The following is a 22000-nucleotide window of genomic DNA, read 5'->3' as shown; positions in this document are numbered from 1 at the left end:
CCAAAGCCTTGCAGACAAACAAAAATTACGCGAAGCGAAATGTAGTGTGAGTCAGGCAGAAAATTCTAAGAAATTTTAGTCTTATGTCAAAGCGGTAGGTGGATCAAAACAAAATGTCCAGACACTGTGTGACCAAAATGGTACTGAAACAGAGGATGACAGACTAAAGGCCGAAATACTAAATGTCTTTTTCCAAAGTTGTTTCACAGAGGAAGACTGCACTGTAGTTCCTTCTCTAGATTGTTGCACAGATGACAAAATGGTAGATATCGAAATAGACGACAGAGGGACAGAGAAACAATTAAAATCGCTCAAAAGAGGAAAGGCGACTGGACCTGATGGGATACCAGTTCGATTTTACACAGAGTACGCGAAGGAACTTGCCCCCCTTCTTGCAGCGGTGTGTCTCTAGAAGAGCGTAGCGTTCCAAACGATTGGAAAAGGGCACAGGTCATCCCCGTTTTCAAGAACAGATGTGCAGATCTATAGACGTATATCTCTAACGTTGATCAGTTGTAGAATTTTGGAACACGTATTATGTTCGAGTATAATGACTTTTCTGGAGACTAGAAATCTACTCTGTAGGAATCAGCATGGGTTTCGAAAAAGACGGTCATGTGAAACCCAGACTCAGAGGGCCATAGACACGGGTTCACAGGTAGATGCCGTGTTTCTTGACTTCCTCAAGGCGTTCGATACAGTTCCCCACAGTCGTTTAATGAACAAAGTAAGAGCATACGGACTATCAGACCAATTGTGTGATTGGATTGAGGAGTTCCTAGATAACCGAACGCAGCATGTCATTCTCAAGGGAGAGAAGTCTTCCGAAGAAGAGTGATTTCAGGTGTGCCGCAGGGGAGTGTCATAGTACCGTTGCTATTCACAATATACATAAATGACCTTGTGGATGACATCGGAAGTGCACTGAGGCTTTTTGCAGATGATGCTGTGGTGTATCGAGAGGTTGTAACAATGGAAAATTGTACTGAAATGCGGGAGGATCTGCAGCAAATTGATGCATGGTGCAGGGAATGGCAATTGAATCTCAATGTAGACAAGTGTAATGGGCTGCGAATACGTAGGAAGAAATATCCCTTATCATTTAGCTACAAAATAGCAGGTCAGCAACTGGAAGCAGTTAATTCCATAAATTATCTGGGAGTACGCATTAGGAGTGATTTAAAATGGAATGATCATATAAAGTTGATCGTCGGTAAAGCAGATGCCAGACTGAGATTCTTTGGAAGAATCCTAAGGAAATGCAATCCGAAAACAAAGGAAGTAGGTTACAGTACGCTTGTTCGCCCACTGCTTGAATACTGCTCAGCAGTGTGGGATCCGTACCAGATAGGGTTGATAGAAGAGAGAGAGAAAATCCAACAGAGAGCAGCGCGCTTCGTTACAAGATCATTTAGTAATCGCGAAAGCGTTACGGAGATGATAGATAAACTCCATTAGAAGACTCAGCAGGAGAGACGCTCAGTAGCTCGGTACGGGCTTTTGTTAAAGTTTCGAGAACATACCATCACCGAAGAGTCAAGCAGTATATTGCTCCCTCCTACGTATATCTCGCGAAGAGACCATGAGGATAAAATCAGAGAGATTAGAGCCCACACAGAGGCGTACCGACAATCCTTCTTTCCACGAACAACACGAGACTGGAATAGAAGGGAGAACCGATAGAGGTACTCAGGGTACCCTCTGCCACACACCGTCAGGTGGCTTGCGGAGTTTGGATGTAGATGTAGTAGATGTAGTATTGGTATATCAATTGCCGACAATGCTTTTTATGTGAATTACGAGTAAAATGTATGCCTTATAATTTGTTTGTGCAACCATCATTACTACTACAATCTATGTTGTTATTTGAACACTTGAATCTTGTGTATCTTTTTACATATGATTCAGACTGTAATTTTCATGACCATTTGCATATGGTTATTATTGTAATAATCTGACACATTCTACATCCTAATGATACACTCGCATCAAGGAATCATGGATTGACTGATTGTTTTTTTTAATAAAATAAAATAAAATAGCCTTCATACGATTATTAGGAGTGTCTTTCTTCCGTTTAGTATGCTCGTCCTTACCAAAAAAAATATTTACTATTGTTCTGATTTGTACCAGTCACACCCATTTTCTTCACTTTCTGTATTGTGTTCACCATATAGTTCAAAGCCTGAGTTTACACTTTCTTCACCTGATTCTTCACTAGCCATTTCATTTAGCAGTCTATAGTTACATGGATCTTCTCTCTCATCCATTTTAGTTCTCTTCTGAAATAAACAGCCGGATTCGACGTATTGAATGTGTGCTAAAATCGTATTTATGTTACGGAAAAAGGATACCACAAGTGCTACTCTGGGTCCCGCAGACGCAAAAAGTACTTACCTGCTTGCTACCGTCAGTTCTGGAAGACCCAGACACGTCAAAATCGCGCCTAGACAATGGACTTCAACACACATTCAGCAATCAAATTTCACTACAATGAAAGGTAAGAAGGTAAACGAATTACTACACGGGTACTGTGTTATAAATCCAACAAAAATTAATCATCAACATAGCCCGAATCTGGACTATGCTACTCTACAATAGCAATGGAAGTTTAATTCAATATGGCAGGTTTACGCTGAAATGTCAAGATATTTGAATACGCCTGGCATTCTTCAACTTAAATCTGTCGCCACAACCTCTCTCCACGGCCAATGCAATTAAAGGATAGTCACAAGTCAGAGCTAGTAAGAAGGTGGAAAGACAACTGACATTGTAACTAGAAACCACAGAGATAATGAAACTGTTGGTTTTAGTCATGGAGGTAAGAATAGAGGGAGACGCGGTGACGTCACAGCTGTGAAGCCATGTGAAGCCGAGGGTAGCCATCTCAATCTGACCAAAACATTGCTGCTGTAAGCTTGTGTGCATAGGCTTGTCGCTCGCTTTTGGAAGGATTTTGCGCTATTATGGTGACTTGTGTGGTGTTCGGATGTACGAATCGTTCTGATTGTGATGCGAAATCGAAGGGAATAACATTTCGTGTGTGAGTTGTCTCGTTAAGTGTGACTTTACAACTTCATTGTTAACGAACGTGTGCTACATCGGTACTTGTACTATAGCGTGTTTTTCTCCGGTATGATTTTAGATTTCCTAAAAATGAAAGTCGGAAAGGTCTGTGGGAGAATGCCGTGAGGAGGAAGAATTGGCTTGCGTCTACATGTTCTCAGCATTTCCGAGAAGAGGACATAGACCGAACTTCCCTTTCAACAGTAAGGCTCCACCCAAAACATTTGCAAAAGGTATGTTAATTCAAAGAATTAAATTCTTAGTTTTCAAGTACACGTTTTAGTATAATACGTACGTATCGTCGATAATCCAAGTGTTGAGTAACTCACTTTGTCTTCATCGTGTACCAAATTAAAAGCTAACACTACATTAACTGGCGTAAAGTACAGGCCTAAACAGGACACTGTAGATTTGCCATTCTATGTACCGTATTTCAGTAAATATTGGTGGTAATGAACAGTGTTTCCCAGTAGTGTAACGTAACTGAAATGTCCCAGTACGTATTACAAACAAGACGTATTTATGGGGCTTTGGAGGGAGGGTATAGCTAACTTAGTTTTCAGTTTCTATTACTTAGTTTGTGATACGTTTATTACTGAATTAACAAAATTGTATCGTTTACATTGAAGGCTAGCTACTCGTAATATTACACTAAAAACTATTTTTAATCAGAAGAAACGCGGAATTTCGCCTTTACGAGATTTTATTTTAAACAAAAATTTTGAAACAACCAATCTGATGACGTTACATGCGTACATGGTGCAATTAGCGACTGTAATACACGCAGCGCTATAGCACACTGGCAATGTTTTGGTCAGAGTGTCATGGCAGCGAGCCACGACCCCATGACTTCAAAACGTAGTGCGGCTGGGATACGTAGCGCGATCTCCCCTTATTCTTACCTCCATGGTTTTAGTAGAAAATAATCAAAGTGATTGGAGCAGCTGCCATTTGAAACAAAATTAGTAGTTGGTAGAAATGTACACTGACGGTTAGAAGTCATACTGATTGTTCGTTTGTAATTTGTATCAGCTTTTCTGTGATGGGTCTTTTAGCCCAATTTTGCTTCTTTCTCCTATTTATGAAGAAAGCAATGAGAACGAAACGAGTAAAGTCACACATTTAGTACAAATAAATATAAATATGATTTTGAATGCTCATAGATCTATATATACGTTGTTGTATATCGAAACTGAGAAGTGAGAGCTGTACTGTAGGGCTGTTATCACAATATCAGTGTGATACACGTGCTAAGTGTGTAAACAGCTTTCGAACTCCAGAGTCTTCGTGGAATTTCAACGTTTGCATGTCAGTTCTGTTAGAGGCAAGTGGGTTGTTAGCATTTCACAATTTCACCGCGCAAGGAAATTGTTAAGAGTCGAGCAACGTATTTACAAAATAAAGAGCCGCATGGATTGTCACAGTTTTGCCCCTTTTACACTACTTGAGTCCGACCTTGAAAATTGTGCGAATGAAAAACGATGAAAATAATGTCGTAAAATTTTAGCGATATTGTTGTTTGACAGCAAAATGGAAATTCCATTTTTTCCGTATTCATTATAATGCAAAAAATGAATTTTTGTTATGGCCAGGTACTGTAGGCCTAGTGCTTGTTGTGAAACAGGCATTGGTTCTGCCCGTTTGCGCATTTACCGGACATCTGCAACTTTATTACTCAACGTATTCAACTATGGCTTTTCTAGATGCTGCCCAAAATATTAATAGCCTTTTTGCATTTTTTCTTCAAAGCTGCGGTCCTGTAGGTTAATTAAAGTAAATCTATTCCATTCATTCCTCATATTAAACTTTCCCTTGCTCCATTTGTGAAATATGCACTTTTGAAGTGTCTGCAGCATGTTATCACTAGAGCAAATTTTGCTTTTTCATTGCCGTATTCATTGCACAAAAGAAAGTCAGTATAACTGTGTGTGAGGTTTACACATACACATGTTGCAAGCATCTGTTTAAGCATTTAGGAATGTTAACCACAGCCTCACAGTATCAATATCTACATCCATAGGCTACTCTCCAAACCACTGTGAAATGCATGGCATAGGGTAGGCCTACTCCCCATTGTACCAATTATTGGGCTTCTTCCTGTCCCATTCATGTATGGAATGTGGGAAGAATGGCTGTTTACATGCCCACATGCATGCTCTAATTAATGTAATATTATTCTCACATTCCCCATGGGAGTGATTTATAAGGAATTGTAGGATTTTCCTAGATTCATCATTTATAGTTTGTTGTTGTTTGCTTTATAAATAGGCTTTCTCAGGACAGTTATGTCTATTTTCAAATTAGTTAGTTTTGTGTTCCATGGATCATTTGCGTGGTTTCTTGAGCACTTATGGGCGAAACAGACCTGTGACTTCCACTGCCCTTCACTGTATGTGTTCAATATCAATTACAGGGTGGTTGCACAAGTGAATTGTAAGCAATCTCCTTTGTATATAAATTGCATTTACTTAGTATTCTAACAATGAACCAGTCTGCCACTTGCTTTACTTAAGATTGACTCCTAGGACACACACAATGTTACTTAGTTACAGCCATCATTTCCTCCATCCAAGATAATATGCTGCATCCTCCCTACCACGAAATCTTCAGTCCTGTAACAAATCTTGCTTGATAGGACCATATGGGCTTACTTTTGACAATAAGTGTCGGTCTGGTATTGAGTAAAATGCTATTTGGAATTTGAGAAATACTTCTAGCTGACTGCCTTGATCTATGGCTTCTAGGATGTCGTGAGAAAATTGCAATTTTAGTTTTCATAATCATAGTTTTTGGAATCCTTTATTAATTGATGAAATCTGTTTCCAACAATACATTGCAGTCTTGAATGTAGTAGTTATGTTGGGTCAACAGAAGCACCCGATTCCACCTGTCGACTTTGACCCGTGACATAAGGCTGTTGTGGTGTGAGACATCACGATGGTGCGGAATTTAGTTTGTGAGAGTGGCGCGTTTGTAGGTGTTGTTTTGATGTGATCAGTGGTGCTCTCTGGCAGTGTGTTTATGTGTTGTGTGTTAAGAGGTCAAGTTCTATTTCTAGTGCTGTTTTAGTGTTTGATTTTTACCAAACAGGTTTTTCCTTTTTGGTACAGGATATGCATATATCAAAGATTTCATCAGTGATTCCATCTTCTACATCAACGTCTATATTCTGCAAACCACTATGAGGCGCAGGGCAGAGGGTATGTCCCAGTGTACCAATTAGTAGGGTTTCTTCCTGTTCCATTCACATAAGTACAGTAGCGTGAGAAGGATTGTTTCAATGCCTCCGTGCATGCAGAAATTATTCTAGTCTTATACTCATGATCCCTATGTGAGCAATATGTAGGGGGTTGTAGTATACTTCTACAGTTGTCATTTAAAACTGTTTCTTGAAACTTTATTAATAGACTTTCTTGGGATGGTTATGTCTATCTTCAAGAGCCTTCCAGTTCAGTTCCTTTAGTATCTGTGTCACACACACACACACACACACACACACACACACACACACACACACACACACACACACACACACGCTAAACAAACCTGTGTCCATTGGTGCTGCCTTCTCTGTATGTGTTTAACATCCTCCATTAGTCCTATCTGATACAGGTCCCACACACTTGAGAAATATTCTAGAATGGGTTGCACAAGCGATTTGTAAGCAATCTCCTTTGTAGATTGTTTGCACTTCCCCAGTATTGTAGCAATATACTCAAGTCTACCACCTGCTTTACCCACAACTGACCCTATGTGAACATTCCATTTCATATCCTTGCAAAGTGTTACACCTAGGTATTTGTATGAGTTGCCCGATTACAGCAGTGACTCTGTGTTATTATGGTCATAGGGTATGTCTTTTTGTTTTGTGAAGTGCAAAATTTTACATTTCTGAACATTTAAAGCAAGTTGCCAGCCTCTGCAAAGCTTTGAAATCTTATGAAGATCTGACTGAATATTTATGGATTATAGATAACTGCATCATTTGCAAAAAGTCTGATGTTACTATTAATATTGTCTGCAAGGTCATTAATATACAAAGTGAACATCAAGGGTCCAAACACAGTACCCTAATCTCACAAATGCTCTCCATCCTAGATAACATGCTGCATCTTCCCTACCAAAAAGTCCTCAATCCAGTCACAACTTTCAGTTGATATCCCATATGATTGTACTTTTGACAATAAACATAGATGTGGTACTGAGTCAAATGCTTTTCAGTAATCAACAAATACAGCATCTAACTGATTGCCTTGATTCAAAACTATTAGTACATCATGTGAGAAAAATGTTTTCAAAATCCATGCTGGTTGGCACTGCGGAGGTCATTTTGTTCCAGATACCTCATAATGTCTGAGCTGAGAACATGTTCTAAGATTCTACAACAAATTTATGTCGAGGATATTGGACGGTAGTTTTATGGATCACTTCTAGCTACCCTTCTTGTAGACAGGTGTGATGTGTCTTTTTACAATAACTGGACATTGTTTTCTGTTCAAGGGATCTATGATAGATTATAATTGGAGGAGGAGCTAACTCAACTGCAAATTCAGTGTAGAAACTGACAGAATTCCATCGGGCCCTGGACTTCGTTCAGTTTTAACAATTTCAACTGTTTCTCAACACCACTAACACTAATACTTATTTCATTCATCTTTTCAGTTGTATGAGGATTCAGTTGGGACAATTTTCCTCAGTTTTCCTTCATAAAGGAACATTTGAAAATGGAGTTAAGCGTTTCAGCTTTTGCTTTGCTACCCTTGGTTTCAGTTTGTGTCTCACTAGGGACTGGACACTAATTTTGGTGAAACTAACAGCCTTTATATACGACCAGAATTTTTTTGGGTTCTGTGAAAGGTTACTTCACAATATTCTGCTATGGTCATCATTGAAGGCACCACACATTGCTGTCTTGACAGACAAATGCATTTCATTCAGCATCTCTCTACCTATAGCTATACGTTCTCCTTTGCACTTATTGCTTTAGAAGTATCTTTACAGTGACTGTATACCATGAGATTCCATTCCATTATGAACTGTTCTACTGGGTACATGCCTGTCCAGTACAAGGTCAACTATTCTTTTAAACTTGAGCCAGAGTTCCTCAGCTTGCTTCTGCCCTGTGCTGAAAATTTCAAGTTCCTCATTGAGATAATACATTACTGATTTTTTGTCTAAGTTACTGAACATACATACCTTTCCTTTTGTTGTAGTTGTCTGTTGTACTTTGGTAATAGTTGTTACCACAACCGTGTCGTGGTCACTGATCCCGAAGAGGATATCCTCAACAAGGTTAGGTCTGTTTCTTGCCATTAGATCCAGTATATTTCGATCGTGAGTGGGGTTTCTAACTATCTGTTCTGTATAGTTTTCAGAGAAGGCGTTTATTGAACTTTCACAGGATGTCTTATGACGCCCACCACTAACAAACCTGTAATTTTCCCAGTTGACTGTTGGTCATTAAAGTCTCCACCAATGATTATAGTATGATCGGAGAACATATGTACAAATGAGCTGATGTTTTCTCTAAAGTTTTAGGTTACATCCTGAGATGAGTCTGATGGGCAATAGAAGAATCCAATTATCATTTTATGGCCACCCTTGATACTGAGTCTTGCCCAAACAATCTCACATGCAGCTTCAATTTCTACCTTGGTGGATTTTAGATTCTTGTCTACTGTGCAAATACACCACCTCAATTTCCCATTTGCCTATCCTCTTGATATACCCTTAAATTTTCTCCAAAAATTCTACTGTTATAAATTTCAGGTGTCAACTAGCTTCCTGTACCTAGTATTATCTGAGCTTCAAATACTAACAAAGAGATAGAGGGGCTGGCCAGTACTTACCTCAGCTCAGTACAGCTGAAAGTTACACAAAACAGAACAGAAAATTTGCATTCCTAGCTTTCGGAACTTTGTTCCTCCCATTTCTTTCAATCTTACACTGATACTTCTGGGTTTCCTACAACTATCATTATATGGATTGGATGGAGGGTCGCTATATATATATATATCCCAGGAAGTCACAGCTTGGCTTGTCACAGTACTTTCAAAGTCTCCGGTTCAGACCTTCCGCTCTTCGCCACTCACTGGAATGAACCAAGAATGACATCAGAGCCCAGACAACAGGCATCATTTGTTCCAACATGAGCCACAATCTGCTGTTGATTGCACCCTGTTTCCTCAGTGGCTGCTAGAATAGCCTCTTTGACATGTTGTGTGAGGCCCCCAGGCACACACATTGTTTCCATTTTCGTTATATGTTTGAACTGCCGACGATTAATAGACCCCTTCCCTTTTGCATATGCCGCCTTCTGACTGGACAAAGCACGTTTCCCCAAAACAGGTGAAGTGAGTCCCACTGGCTCAGTTTCAGTAAAAGACTGCATGTTGTTTACAACATTTGTCACATGTTTTCAATGTTACTTGTCAAAGCCATCGACTAGTGGAAGACTCTCCAGGAGAGACGCTCAGTAGCTCGGTACGAGCTTTTGTTGAAGTTCCTAGAACATAACTTCACCGAAGAGTCAAGCAGTATATTGCTCCCTCCTACTTAAATCTCGCGAAGAGACCTTGAGGATAAAATCAGAGAGATTACAGCCCACACAGAGGCATACCGACAATCCTTCTTTCCACGAACAATACGAGACTGGAATAGAAGGGAGAACTGATAGAGGTACTCAAGGTACCCTCCGCCACACACTGTCAGGTGGCTTGCGGAGTATGGGTGTAGATGTTGGTTAGAAGGATTGATACAATACCCCAAGTCCTTCCTGGTCCCCACCCACCCTGCCAGGAGCCTAGCATAATCCGAAGGCTGACAGTTTGGTTGAAAGTTGGCAAAGCCAATGGATGTGAAAGCAAAAAACCTGGTTGTGGTAAAAAACTTATCTGTGCTTAGTCCCTTTGGAAAAAAATCACCACTGATATATTATTATTGTCATGTTGTTTACATTTGTCACATGTTTTCAATGTCACTTGTCAAAGCCATCGACTAGTATCACATATTCCTCTTTATCCAAATATATTGTTCACAGCATTTTCAAGGGAAACATATTCCCATTACTGATTTACTGTGTGCGGTCTCTAAGTGATTTGCATTTCATGTTAACCGATTATAAAGCTGGGTATGAATCTAGAACAGGGGCAATGCCATTACTTGCTTGTTTTGCTGAATAATGTTGGCAGGAGTCATTATTACATTTAGTGCTAACTCAAGAAGAAGTCCAAACAGCTGATTGTAAGTACCCATGACAAGAGCAGCAGACAGGTGTGGTTTGTAACTATGAGTTGAACTACTAACAAAACACATCACACTTTCTCACCTGTCAAGGTTTCCAGTAGCTGCCTGGTGGTTACGAGAAACATGCACTTTGCCGCCGTATGTACTGTATGGATAAAAGTGAATTAATTGAAGAATTCAATATTGCTAGCCAACACCCAACCGAACTGTCAGCTTTTGAATCTGACCTAGTATTCAGTCTACACCACAGAATTGCATGCCACCACATCTATGAGTTCATGTTCAAATTTGTTTGCTATGACAACTCACAACCTGTCACCTTCCGACCTATCCTATACATTGGGCTATGCTATAAATCAGTCTATCACCACAACCTACATTTCAAAAACTAATACAGACACAAATGCAGTGTCAATCTGTTCCCTTTTGTCGTGCGCGCATGGAGAGCTGCATTAAACCAGTCTCAGGACTGAAGACCACAACAACAACAACAAACCTATGGTGTCACATCCAGAATGTCATTATGTTACGGGAAGAAACCAACATAGGGTATCAGTAGGTTCAGCTGACCCGAAAAAGCCCTCTGGCTGGTGGTGTCCCTATTCTAGATCTTTAATAATGTGATCAGGCATCTGCCATTTTTCATTCTATATATTTTTGTATCAGAATGGTATGCAGTTACTGGAAACGAATTACCAGTAGTAGTCTCATTCAGATAATCTTCTCTTATTTAGAAATGTTAATAAAAGAAATAAGGTAGGTGTTGATCTTGCCCTGTGTTTAAGATTTTTATTTGATTATGAGTTGGTTTTGAAATCTCAGTGTTCAACTACCTTTAGGATGTATCATCATGCACTTTCTTCTGGGCCTCAAATTTAGGTGTGTTTCCTGCTGTTGCCGTGTAGTTAAATGTATTCATTAACAGTAGTGTTCCTGTGTGTGATTTGTCTGTGCAACTTTCAATGTTGAATTCACCAAAATTCAGGGTCCAACTCAACCCCATTTCAGACTATCTGAGCGACAAAGGAATGATGTTTTGAAACGCAGAGTAGTTAATATGTGTAAACTAGCTCTGCAGGAGTTGATGACTCATACTAGGTCATAGCGATTCCACAACCATTTGCCTCTCCAGTCAGTGTCACCGCTTACTTTTGTGCCGTGAGGTCTGTTGTTTTTTGCACAAAAAATTGGGGTCCCTTGCTGTACACTGAAGTATGCAAAAAGAGATTCACACTCTTTGTATAAGATCATGCACTGCATAGAACAGAAGAGGAAACTGAATTAAAACTAAGGCTCCCTTTGAATGCAATAACTGGTTTGAGAGGCCCAGCCCCTTGCATTGCTAAAGGACCACTTATCTCGTGGCAACAAGAACCAAGTTTGTAAGAATGTGTTGTTTCTGGAGGATTATCTGACAGGTATAACACAGCTGCTGGTATTCCATGTTATGCTACAGATTCTTACAGACAAGCTGTTTGATGTAACAGTGTCACATAAGTTTCTGGACACAAGGTTTTTAAAAAAAAAAAAAAAAAAAAAAAAAATTATAACGATGATGTGACTTGCCAAACGAAAGTGCTGGCAGGTCGATAGACACACAAACATACACACAAAATGTTTGTGTTTGTTTGTGTGTCTATCGACCTGCCAGCACTTTTGTTTGGTAAGTCACATCATCTTTGTTTTTAGATATATTTTTCCCATGTGGAATGTTTCCCTCTATTATATTCAAAATATTTTATAATCAATTTAATCAGTAATGATCATCATCAGGTCAAGTCCCTGATGGTGTAATTATATAAAAGCTGTCATTTCTATTAACACAGACTGATGTCAAGACGATCATTATAGACTGAAACACATTACCAAACAAAATTTAAAAAAACCCTCTCATGATCGGGCTGATGTAAGTACTATAATTTGAAGCATTTGTGTCACTGTATCTTCGTCATGATGATACCACAAATTCGCTTTCCAGTATGCAGTTCTGTAGCTATAGGGGTTGGACAAAAAAATAGAAACACTGCAAGAAATGAACATGTGAACGTAAATGCCAATGATAGCCAAGCCTCAGGTGGACATGTCATTTTTGACCACTGATTGCACTTGTGCAATGTCCCCAATATGTTGCAAGGGATAGTTGTGGTTAGAACACAGTGCTCTGTGTAGTTGTGAGTGCATTATGTTGGAGCTAAGTGAGTTTGAACATGGGCAGACTGTTAGTGCTCGAATGGTGGGTGCTTCCGTAAACAAGATAGCTGAAGTATTTGGTATATCAAAGATTTATACAGCATACAGGGAAAGCACAAAAATATGATATGCTAACTCACAACGTGCACGAAAGTGTGTGATGAGAAATCGTGAAGGAAGGTCATTGAAGAAGATTGTGGTGAAAGATATAAGAGCATGACAGCAACAAAAATCACTTCAGAACTGAATGTCGCACTTGTGAACACTGTCAGCATGAAAACACATGAAGGGAGCTCCGTAAGCAGGAAACAGTAGGGTGAGCTAGAATTCCAAAACCATTCATCATTGATGCAAATGCCCCTAACGACTAAACATAAAATCTGAAATGCAAAGAAATTTTGTCATATGAGTCTTGTTTCACAGTATTTCCAATTCCTGACCAAGTTTATGTCCCAAGAGTGAAACCTGGTGTGGGTACGGTTATGATTTAGGCAGCCATGTTGTGGATTCCATGGGCCTGTAGTTACTCAGCAAGGATGCATTACTACCAATGATTATGTGACCATTTTGGCTGGTCTGGTCCATCCTATAGTACAGTGTTTGTTCACAACAGTGTTGCTGTGTTCCAAGATGATAGTGCCCCTGTTCACACAGATCACATTGTCTGTGACTGGTCTTGCGAGCACCAGCATGAACTATTATATCTCCCTTGTCCACCAGTGTCACTAAAGCTCAATATTGTTGAGCCTTTGTGGTCTATCTTGGAGAGAAGGTGTGTGATCACTATCCACCCTCATCATCGTTACCTCAACTTGGCATATGTTGCATGAAGAATTATGTAAGATTCTCTTGAAAACCATACAGGATCTGTGCTCATCCATTCCACAATGGCTGAAAGCTGTTTTGAATGCCATCACGATGTGTTGTGTGTTTGGTGTTCACATTTTTGTCCAATCCCTGTCTTTAGATACAATGTAGTTACTATATTGCAAAGAAAATTGAGGTTTAATAGTTGAACAAAAATTGCATGTACTTTGCTTTGATGGGAAATGTATAGTTATAATGTATGCCTCTGGATTTAGAGTTATTGTGAGTATGACACTTTACATTTGTTGAAATGTAGATCAGCACCATGTAAAATATGGATTCAACTAAAAGATGTTGCAAATGCCAAGTATCACATAAAAATCTGAGTACAAGCTTCTTTGTCTGATATGGTGTAAAAGAAACCACTGTACGATCTAATAAGAAAATGGCGTCATACTGTCTAGCGGAAGGTCCATTCTGCATAGGTGGTTTTAGGATGAGGCACAAAGAAGTTGTACAATGTTGAGATAACGTTACTGCTGAGAATGAACACTATCCACAGTGTTCAATTTAAGTGTGACGAGTGTAAGGTGTATAACTGTAATGGTCATCAAGATTTTCAAATAAGATTTATGTAAGTAAAATTAGAGTCTCAAGTAAAATACAGTGACTGATAACAGATTTTCATTTCTTTTCAGGCATGGCATTCAGTGGCAAAGTGGTTTTAATTACAGGTGCTAGTTCTGGAATTGGTGCAGCGACAGCAATACACTTATCACGGCTTGGAGCGTCTCTTTCTTTAACAGGCCGAAATGAGGAAAACCTGAAAAAAGTGGCAAAGTCCTGTGAGGTTCGTCCTGAGCATCCTCAACCATTTTTGCAGACTGGGGACATCACCAATGAAAATGATACAAAAAATATTGTAGAAGCAACATTAAAACATTACGGCAAACTTGATGTTTTAGTGAATAATGCTGGTATTATAGAGACTGGAAGTATTGAGAATACATCATTAGATCAATATGACCGAATCTTCAATACAAATGTTAGGTCTATGTACCACATTACTATGTTAGCAGTTCCCCATCTTATAAAAACAAAAGGCAGTATAGTCAATGTATCAAGTGTGAATGGTATACGATCATTTCCTGGAGTACTGGCATACAATATGTCTAAAGCTGCAGTGGATCAGTTTACAAGGTGTATTGCTTTGGAATTGGCAGCCAAACAGGTTCGTGTTAACAGTGTCAATCCTGGAGTGACACTAACAGAGCTGCAGAAACGGGGCGGTTTGGATGAAGAAGCTTACTCAAAATTTTTAGAACGTAGCAAAGAAACACATGCTCTTGGTCGTGTAGGGAAACCTGAGGAAGTGGCTGAAGCAATAGCTTTCCTAGCCGGTGATACTGCAAGCTTTATTACTGGTGCAAGTTTGCCCGTGGATGGAGGCCGTCATGCTATGGGTATACGATAAGCCCAAATTTTGTGGAAGGTATTCAAATACTTGAATGGGGCTTTCATGGTTTAATACTGCAGCCATTTATACTATACAATAGATGAAGTCATATTATGGGACCTAAGCATTTATATATACATGTGATACTTATTGTAAAAATTATACTATGAATAAATGTAATTTTCACCAATGCAATTCACTTTAATCACCTTTCAACCAAATCTTTTGAACTTAAAAAATGCAGACAACACATAAATTAACAAATATTCTTTTAGTGAGGGAGAAATTTGCTTTGACCAATCAACAGTTTAAAGGCCACCAGTGGTAAATACCATAATTTTCATAAAGTAGGTAATATTAATGAAGTTATCCAGAATTAACTAGACATACATTATTTGTAGTGAGTTTGATGATAATTTTCTCTCCGATAGTAATGATTGAGGTCACTCAGAGTTGTCATCCAGCTTTGGGTTATTTCCCACGGTTCACCAGGAGATTTGTGGTCCATAGAGCATCAGCTATTAAAAACTTGTTCATACACTCAAATAATTCCAGTGATTTAAATGTAAAGTAACAGTAAATAGTTTTCTCTCAGCATGGTGGTCAAATATTGCCAATAAGACTTGCAAAGGTCTGCTTCAGATTAGAAAAGAAAAATTGTGTATAACAGAAACATAAGCAATTATTTTCATGATAAGGGTTAGAGAAAACTTACAGGAAGATCATTGGAGGGGGTGGGGTGGGGGAGGGAGAGAGGGAGAGGGGGGGGGGGGAGAGAGAGAGAGAGAGAGAGAGAGAGAGAGAGAGAGAGAGAGAGAGAGTGTACTATTTCTGCAGTGTCATCTGTGGTGGCATGCACAATTTCACTTGACAAATATGCCAACAATACTCGGCAGGCAACAGTAGATGATGATGATTATGATGATGTTGCTACATCAGCCCCCATGTTAGAACAGTGTGTCATCTGTGAAACATGCAGGGCAGTGCACATGCCATCCAGAAGGGTTTGTGTGTGTTGGTTGGGAACTGTGTCGGTTGGTTGTTGAGCTTGCAGGTGAGACTGAGTCTGAGGTCATGGTCGCAGTTCTGTCACATTGGCTGACGATATGTCATGACGTGTCTGACGTGGTCAACAGAGAGAGTGATGGTTATGCTGTTGACACAAATATCTAACCTCCATGAACCTCTTTGTAATATATGGCATAGGCCTGTGTACAGAGCTTGTAGCGAAGGCTTCATGCCATCTTTGTGTAGCATCATGTTTGAACAGCTGACCAAGTCGTGATATATGTAATGGATGTGTGCCATGTCTAGAACCTTGACGACGGTGAAAAAAAAAGCTATGTACTCATGCAAATGAGTAGAAAGTCTGGCTGATCTTGTCTGGTGGACGGCAGAGAGCTGGTGTCAACAAATTTGCCTGGAAGATGTATCACTTTGCCGAAAACCAGCTCTGCCAATGAAGCCTCTAGGTACAGTTTGTAGGTATTTTGTGAACCAAGTAACATGCTAAGCAGAGCAGTTGTCTGGTCATATCATGCCACATGAGAGCAGCTTTTAGTGAACAGCGCTACACACTATCAGATTGTTGCTTGCTGGGTGATAAATTGTGGTTTTATGATTGACATATCCACAGAAAATTGCAAGCTTGGTCAGTAATGCTCATTCAAATTGCCTGCCACAATCTACTATGTCCAGTGGGCAACCAAATCTTGGTAATTTCATGGACAAGAAGGTAGAGGTTAATATTTCCAGGTTGTGTCCAATTGTAATGCTTATGCCCAGCAAGTGAAACAATCTACAATAGTCAACTGGTATCGCAGAGTGCCTGATGGAGGTAAAGGAACCATGACGTTGAGGTGTACATGTGCAAAATATGAGGTGTGTCAGGAATTTGTGCACTGATGAACGTATGTGGATAGACACTTTGCGGCACTGGCGTAGTGCACACGTGCAGGTCCACTCGTGGCAGTCCTCCTCCATTCCCGGCTGGACAAAGCACTTGGACATCGAACAAAATGTCAGAAGGTCTCTGGGGTGAGACAAGTTGTGTAAGTTGCACAAAGGCTTGCTTGCAACATTGAGCAGGTAGGAAGGGTCCTTGCAGACGTCACCATACATTTTAGCACCTGTGTCAGGCGCACTAACAAGTTGGTAGCTGATGATGGTGATAAACTGCACGAGAAATTCCAGATGATTATATTGTCTTGTTGAACAGTTGTTACTATTCTGCCTGAATGGATACATTAATTGTTTATTGTCTGCATAGATACTGAAATCTCTCACGTCTATCTGTGCCTGGAAATATTCAGTGGCTTCATACAAGGCGAGAAGTTTTCCATCACAAGTGCTTCACTTGCATTGCAATGGTGACAGTTTATGAGAATAAAAGGCTAGTGGTTGCCACGAGTCATCTGTCCATTGTTGTAATACAGCACTTATAGCTGTTAGGCTTGCATGAGCACACTGCCTCTGGCCACTGCACTCAAGAGTTTTGGCTTTGATATTCGCAGAATAGCTTCAGCTTTGTTCAGTAGGGGAAGGGAGCCAGCAAAGGACAGACGTGGACTGCGAAAATTGACTTTGGGTCATCCACATATATATTTAGCTGTGTTCAAAATGAAACTGTACTGTTCCAATTATGGACACAGTTCTGAGGAGTTGGTGTTGTTCTTTGGTCGTCAAAAAGATCAAGATATCATCAAGTTAGGCAAAGCAGAAGGGTAGGCCTTGTGGTAAAGAATCAAATCTCATAAACATGATAGTGAACAACCTGAATGGTGTAATAAATGCAGTTTTTGCTGTATCTTCTTCTGCCACCAGTATTTGAGTATAAGCCTTGGCACAACCCAGCATGCTAAAGGTCGTTGCACCATGTAAAGCATAATTAAAATCTTGCAGCAATGGAACTGGGTAACAGTCCGGTATGTTTCTTGCACTAAGTACTTTATAATCACCACATGGACACCATGCTCCACTCATCTTAGAAACCAGATGCAGCAGAGACAATGAAGGACTATGTGATGGTCAGATAATGCCTTCTTTCAACAAGGTGGCAAACTCCGCCTTAGCTACTGCTGGGTGATCCAGTGCCAAACTTTGAGGCCCACATGTTACTGGAGAACTGTCCATGGTTTTAATAAAATGCACAGTTTTATGCTGCACATGTTTCGGAGCTCCAGGGCCTAGTCAGAGCAGGAAATCGGCATAATATAGAAGCATACTTATAGTCCTTCACCTACATTAGTTTGACACTGTGTACACTCATGCTATGGCAGAACCCAGTTGTAGTCAGGCCAGTCTCACAAGTTGGGAATTTGCCATGTCCAGCATCAGTCAGTAGTATGCCAGGAAATCTGTGCTGATGATTGGCTCAGCTATGTTGAAGTCCCAGATCAATGCATGGAATAGTCTGTAGTCCAGTTCCACACACCGAGTTCCATATGTTGATATTGTGGAATTGTTAGCAGCCAACAAGTAGAATGTGGTCAATGGCCAACAGCAGTGCACTGAGGTTGATGTCCATATGTTCAAATCAGAATGTGAATCCACTAGATATTTTAGCCTAGTCCTCTTGTCAGTGGTAAACAGGCACTCTGATCCTGCCTAGTAGTTGGCTGCACCTTAGACTGACTACTGTTAGCATTTGGGAAAGAGCACAGACTTGTGCACTTACATGCCTTTTCACCAAACTCCTGATGATACCACCATATTGACTGTTATGAAGTAGAAGGTGAGGTGTTGTTCAAGGATCGCCTCCTGGATCTGCAATGATAACATATTTTGTCTCATGGAGCTGTTTGCAAAGGGCATTTACTTTCACCATCAGTGAATCGTAATCAGTATGCGCAACAGCTGCTGCAGAACTGCCACAGCACTAACTCTTGCAGCAGTGATAACCTGTTGTATGTGGTCTGCAAGTTTCATAACAGTGTCTAGTGACATTTCTGTTTAAGGCTCCACAATTGACATAAGTTGCGACTATTGAGCCATATCATAAGTAATGGGTTGTCATGAACAGTACCATCACCTCGCTTCATAAGTGCCAGAGGTACTGGGACAGTTTACAATACCCAATGCCCCTTGGTGTGATCTTTTTGTGACATGGCTACTCTTCAGATGAGCTGTTTTTTATTTCCTGTAAGGCTATTTTTTATTCCCTATAAGACTTCTGCCAGTAGCACAGTTATAATATCCTGTAATTCGCATCATATTGATGGTCTAGCTGCTTACTGCCAACAAAAACATTGTTGAATCAGTGGGAACCCCTGCATAATCGAAACTCGCTTCCACTTGTGCAACCAGGGTATGGGATTAAGTGGCCAACGTACAGCTAATGATGATATTATGGCTTCTTCTTACATATTGTAACATATTCTGGTGTGGTTCATCGTCAAGGCTTTAATTGCGTCAGGGTCACCAGCTGTGGGGGTGCACCTGAGTTCAAGGCCACTAAACTTGTTAGGTGTATTCTTCCAAGGCTACTAGGGCATATAGACGATCCATTCTCCAAATTACACAGAACATTAACTTGATTTGTTGGTAAACCGAACAACACCATCCAAGTCATTTGTAACCGTGAGGAGATGTATCAGATTGATGTAGAATTTTCCCTTACCACACTGAAACAGCTAACGATGAATAACTAGACAATCTAATACATAACTATGTACAATCACCAAGAGTCAGCAAAAAGCAAAGAATAAAAATATTGTCCCTGCAGCATCATCTGTGGCAGCATGTACAATTTCCATTGACAAATGTGCTGAAAATACACAACAGATGACAGTGACATGTTGCTACAAACACATCCATAATTACCTGTGACTTATATTCAGCTAGAGGTGAGGTACTATTAAAGGCAACAAAGTGTTATAACAGTTACCCATTGATAATTCTATATAAATATTTTCGTAGTTTCATGCTAACTAAACATTTTAGACTCTCACGAGCTGAGTGGGGAACAAACTGGCCAACAACATGGTGCTGCATATAAACAGTACACCCAACTCATCCTGGCAAACGCTTCTTATTAATGCATAGTGTAGGTTACCATCACTGTTTTGAACACAGTTCCTAGCTGTGCTGTAGCCCTTTATGCCATATCACATTTTTGCCTTTGTTCAGGTCTCATTAGCTGTGGGCAACTTAAAACTCTGTATTTGATAAATTATGTAGGCCAGAAATAATTTCAAGTAGAAAGCAGTAGGCTGTAAGTGATTTAAAGGGAAAAACTTTTATTTATGACACACTTTCTAAATAACTAATTATATTAGCCGAACTTGCTGTTGAAAATTACAGTTCTAACAAGCAGAAAAAGGAACACACCGAACTGAGGCGTGTTTGAGTACCATTGAAATATTTTCAGCAAAAACAGTCTCACTTTTTTTTGGAATGCTTTAGATAGTGTAGAACTTACAGAATGAAATTTTTACTCTACAGCAGAGTATGTGCTGCTATGAAATTTCCTGATGGGTTAAACCTGTGTGTCAGACCAAGACTCAAACTCTGGATCTTTGCCTTTCATGGGCAAGTGCTCTATTGGGGTAACTCAGTCAATACAGCACTTGCCTCCAAAACGCAAAGGTCCGAGTCTCAGTATGGCGTACAGTTTTGATCTGCCACGCAGTTCCAGTGCAGAACTTGGTTTGTAACGAACTGTTACCAGGTGATCATCTGCTGCAGATGTAACTGATAGCAGTAAAGTAGTGTGTATGAAATCAGTGCAGTAAGATGTGTTGACCTGGAGACATGCCAGAAGGGATGAGAGGAGCTAATGCAATTTGACGTGGCCATGACCACACTGTGAGTGTAGTTAAAAGTTCGTTGTTGAATCAATGCAGACAGGCCAACGTATCAACAAGGAAGGGTGTACTTCTCACCGCTATGTGACACTGCATAAAAGCAATGGCCATAAACAGTGACCAGAGAAGAGTCTTGTGCTTTGTTAATGATAACTGGTTTCAAAGCCGACAGGAATTGCTGCTGTCATTGGATCCCAACCACTTTACGAGAAAGAACTGCAAAGAAAACTGCTTGCAATGGACATAAGGAGTTCGGTTTCTGCTGCAAGGCTATCATTCAAGTGGCACATTAAGCTGCAGATCATCAATGAGCCAGATAGCATAGAAACTTGACAGCAGCCAATAAGGAGACAAAGTTGTGAACTGATGAGTCTCAATTCTGCATCTTTTCAAATGGTACAAGGCAGCAAGTGCACTGATGATCCAATGAGGTGTGAGTGATAGTTCACACTGGAGGTTATTCTGTGATGTTTCAGTGGTGTTTGTAGACAATTTCAGTGCACTCATTCTGGTTACTGTGAACACGAAATGGGTTGTTTATTTCAACATTCTCAGTGGTCAAGTGTTGTTCTACCTCTTCGTGCTGAGTATGCTGTTGACACTTCCACCTTTTCAGATAACAGCGGCATTCTCAAGATTGCAAAAATACATTCTCAATTGACAAATACTCAGGCACCCTGTCACACCTCAAGTAACTCACTAAATTACTTATCTAAATCTTGAAAAAAAAAAAAAGGGGGGGGGGGGGTTTCCTCAGCCACCGTTATTTGCTGGACGTGACTTCTCTCTTTCTATTCCCGAGGCTGAAGAGAACCATGAAAGGACATCATTTCGCCACCACAGAATAGCTGTAGGAGCTGAACACCGCAAGGAAAATTGATTTCCAGAAGTGCTTCCAAGATTTTTGGAAAAAGTGCTGACAGAAGTGTATTAAATAATCTGGGGGGATGGTAGTTTATCATCAATGAATGGCTTCAGTTGCCTACAAAATACTTGTGGGCCTTCCTTGCCAAATTATGATGAAGGTTATAAGGCAGTGTTGCACAGTATTAGCATAATGTTTCCTGGGAGTGACAGTTAAAAACTGAACTAATTGGGCGACAAAAGAGTGGTGAGGTGAGTAATAGGAAGTGGGTTGGATGTGGAAGGAGGGGGGGGGGGGGTAAGAAAGGAGGGGGGAGAGGGAGAGAGCAAACAGCTCACACAGATGGCCACTATCTCTAGCTCCCAAGGCCAGACTGTGAGCGACAGTGCATGATTGGAGAAGCAATCTTGAGTGGTGGAGGCTGGGGCAGGGAGAGGGTGGGAGACCGGGTAAGGGTGGGGAATGGTAAAGTGCTGCTTGCGGGAGCATAAAGGGACGAGGCGGAGAGAGAGTAGGACAATTAGATGCAGTTGGGAGGCTAGATGGAGGGTATTGGGGGGGGGGGGG

At 40.4% G+C, this 22000-nt stretch overlaps 1 protein-coding gene across 3 annotated transcripts; it reads left to right on the top strand.

Annotated features, from left to right (window-relative positions):
* Positions 1–3948: 3948 nt before the first annotated feature.
* On the top strand, positions 3949–14954 carry LOC124798040 (3-oxoacyl-[acyl-carrier-protein] reductase FabG-like). Of its 3 annotated transcripts, none has more exons than XM_047261260.1 (2): positions 3949–4057; positions 14007–14954. In XM_047261260.1, the coding sequence occupies exons 1-2, from the start codon at positions 4045–4047 to the stop codon at positions 14780–14782; spliced, it is 789 nt and encodes a 262-aa protein (XP_047117216.1). In that variant the 5' UTR covers positions 3949–4044; the 3' UTR covers positions 14783–14954. The 3 variants fall into 3 exon arrangements, with proteins under 3 accessions (XP_047117216.1, XP_047117218.1, XP_047117217.1); XM_047261262.1 differs by lacking the exon at positions 3949–4057 and adding an exon at positions 4069–4174; XM_047261261.1 differs by lacking the exon at positions 3949–4057 and adding an exon at positions 4260–4390.
* The last annotated feature ends 7046 nt before the right edge of the window (positions 14955–22000 follow it).

Source organism: Schistocerca piceifrons, chromosome 5, assembly GCF_021461385.2.
Source record: "Schistocerca piceifrons isolate TAMUIC-IGC-003096 chromosome 5, iqSchPice1.1, whole genome shotgun sequence".
Classification (NCBI taxonomy): domain Eukaryota; kingdom Metazoa; phylum Arthropoda; class Insecta; order Orthoptera; family Acrididae; genus Schistocerca; species Schistocerca piceifrons.
The sequence above is the reverse complement of the archived record's forward strand: the minus strand, read 5'-3'. Positions and strand labels throughout refer to the sequence as shown.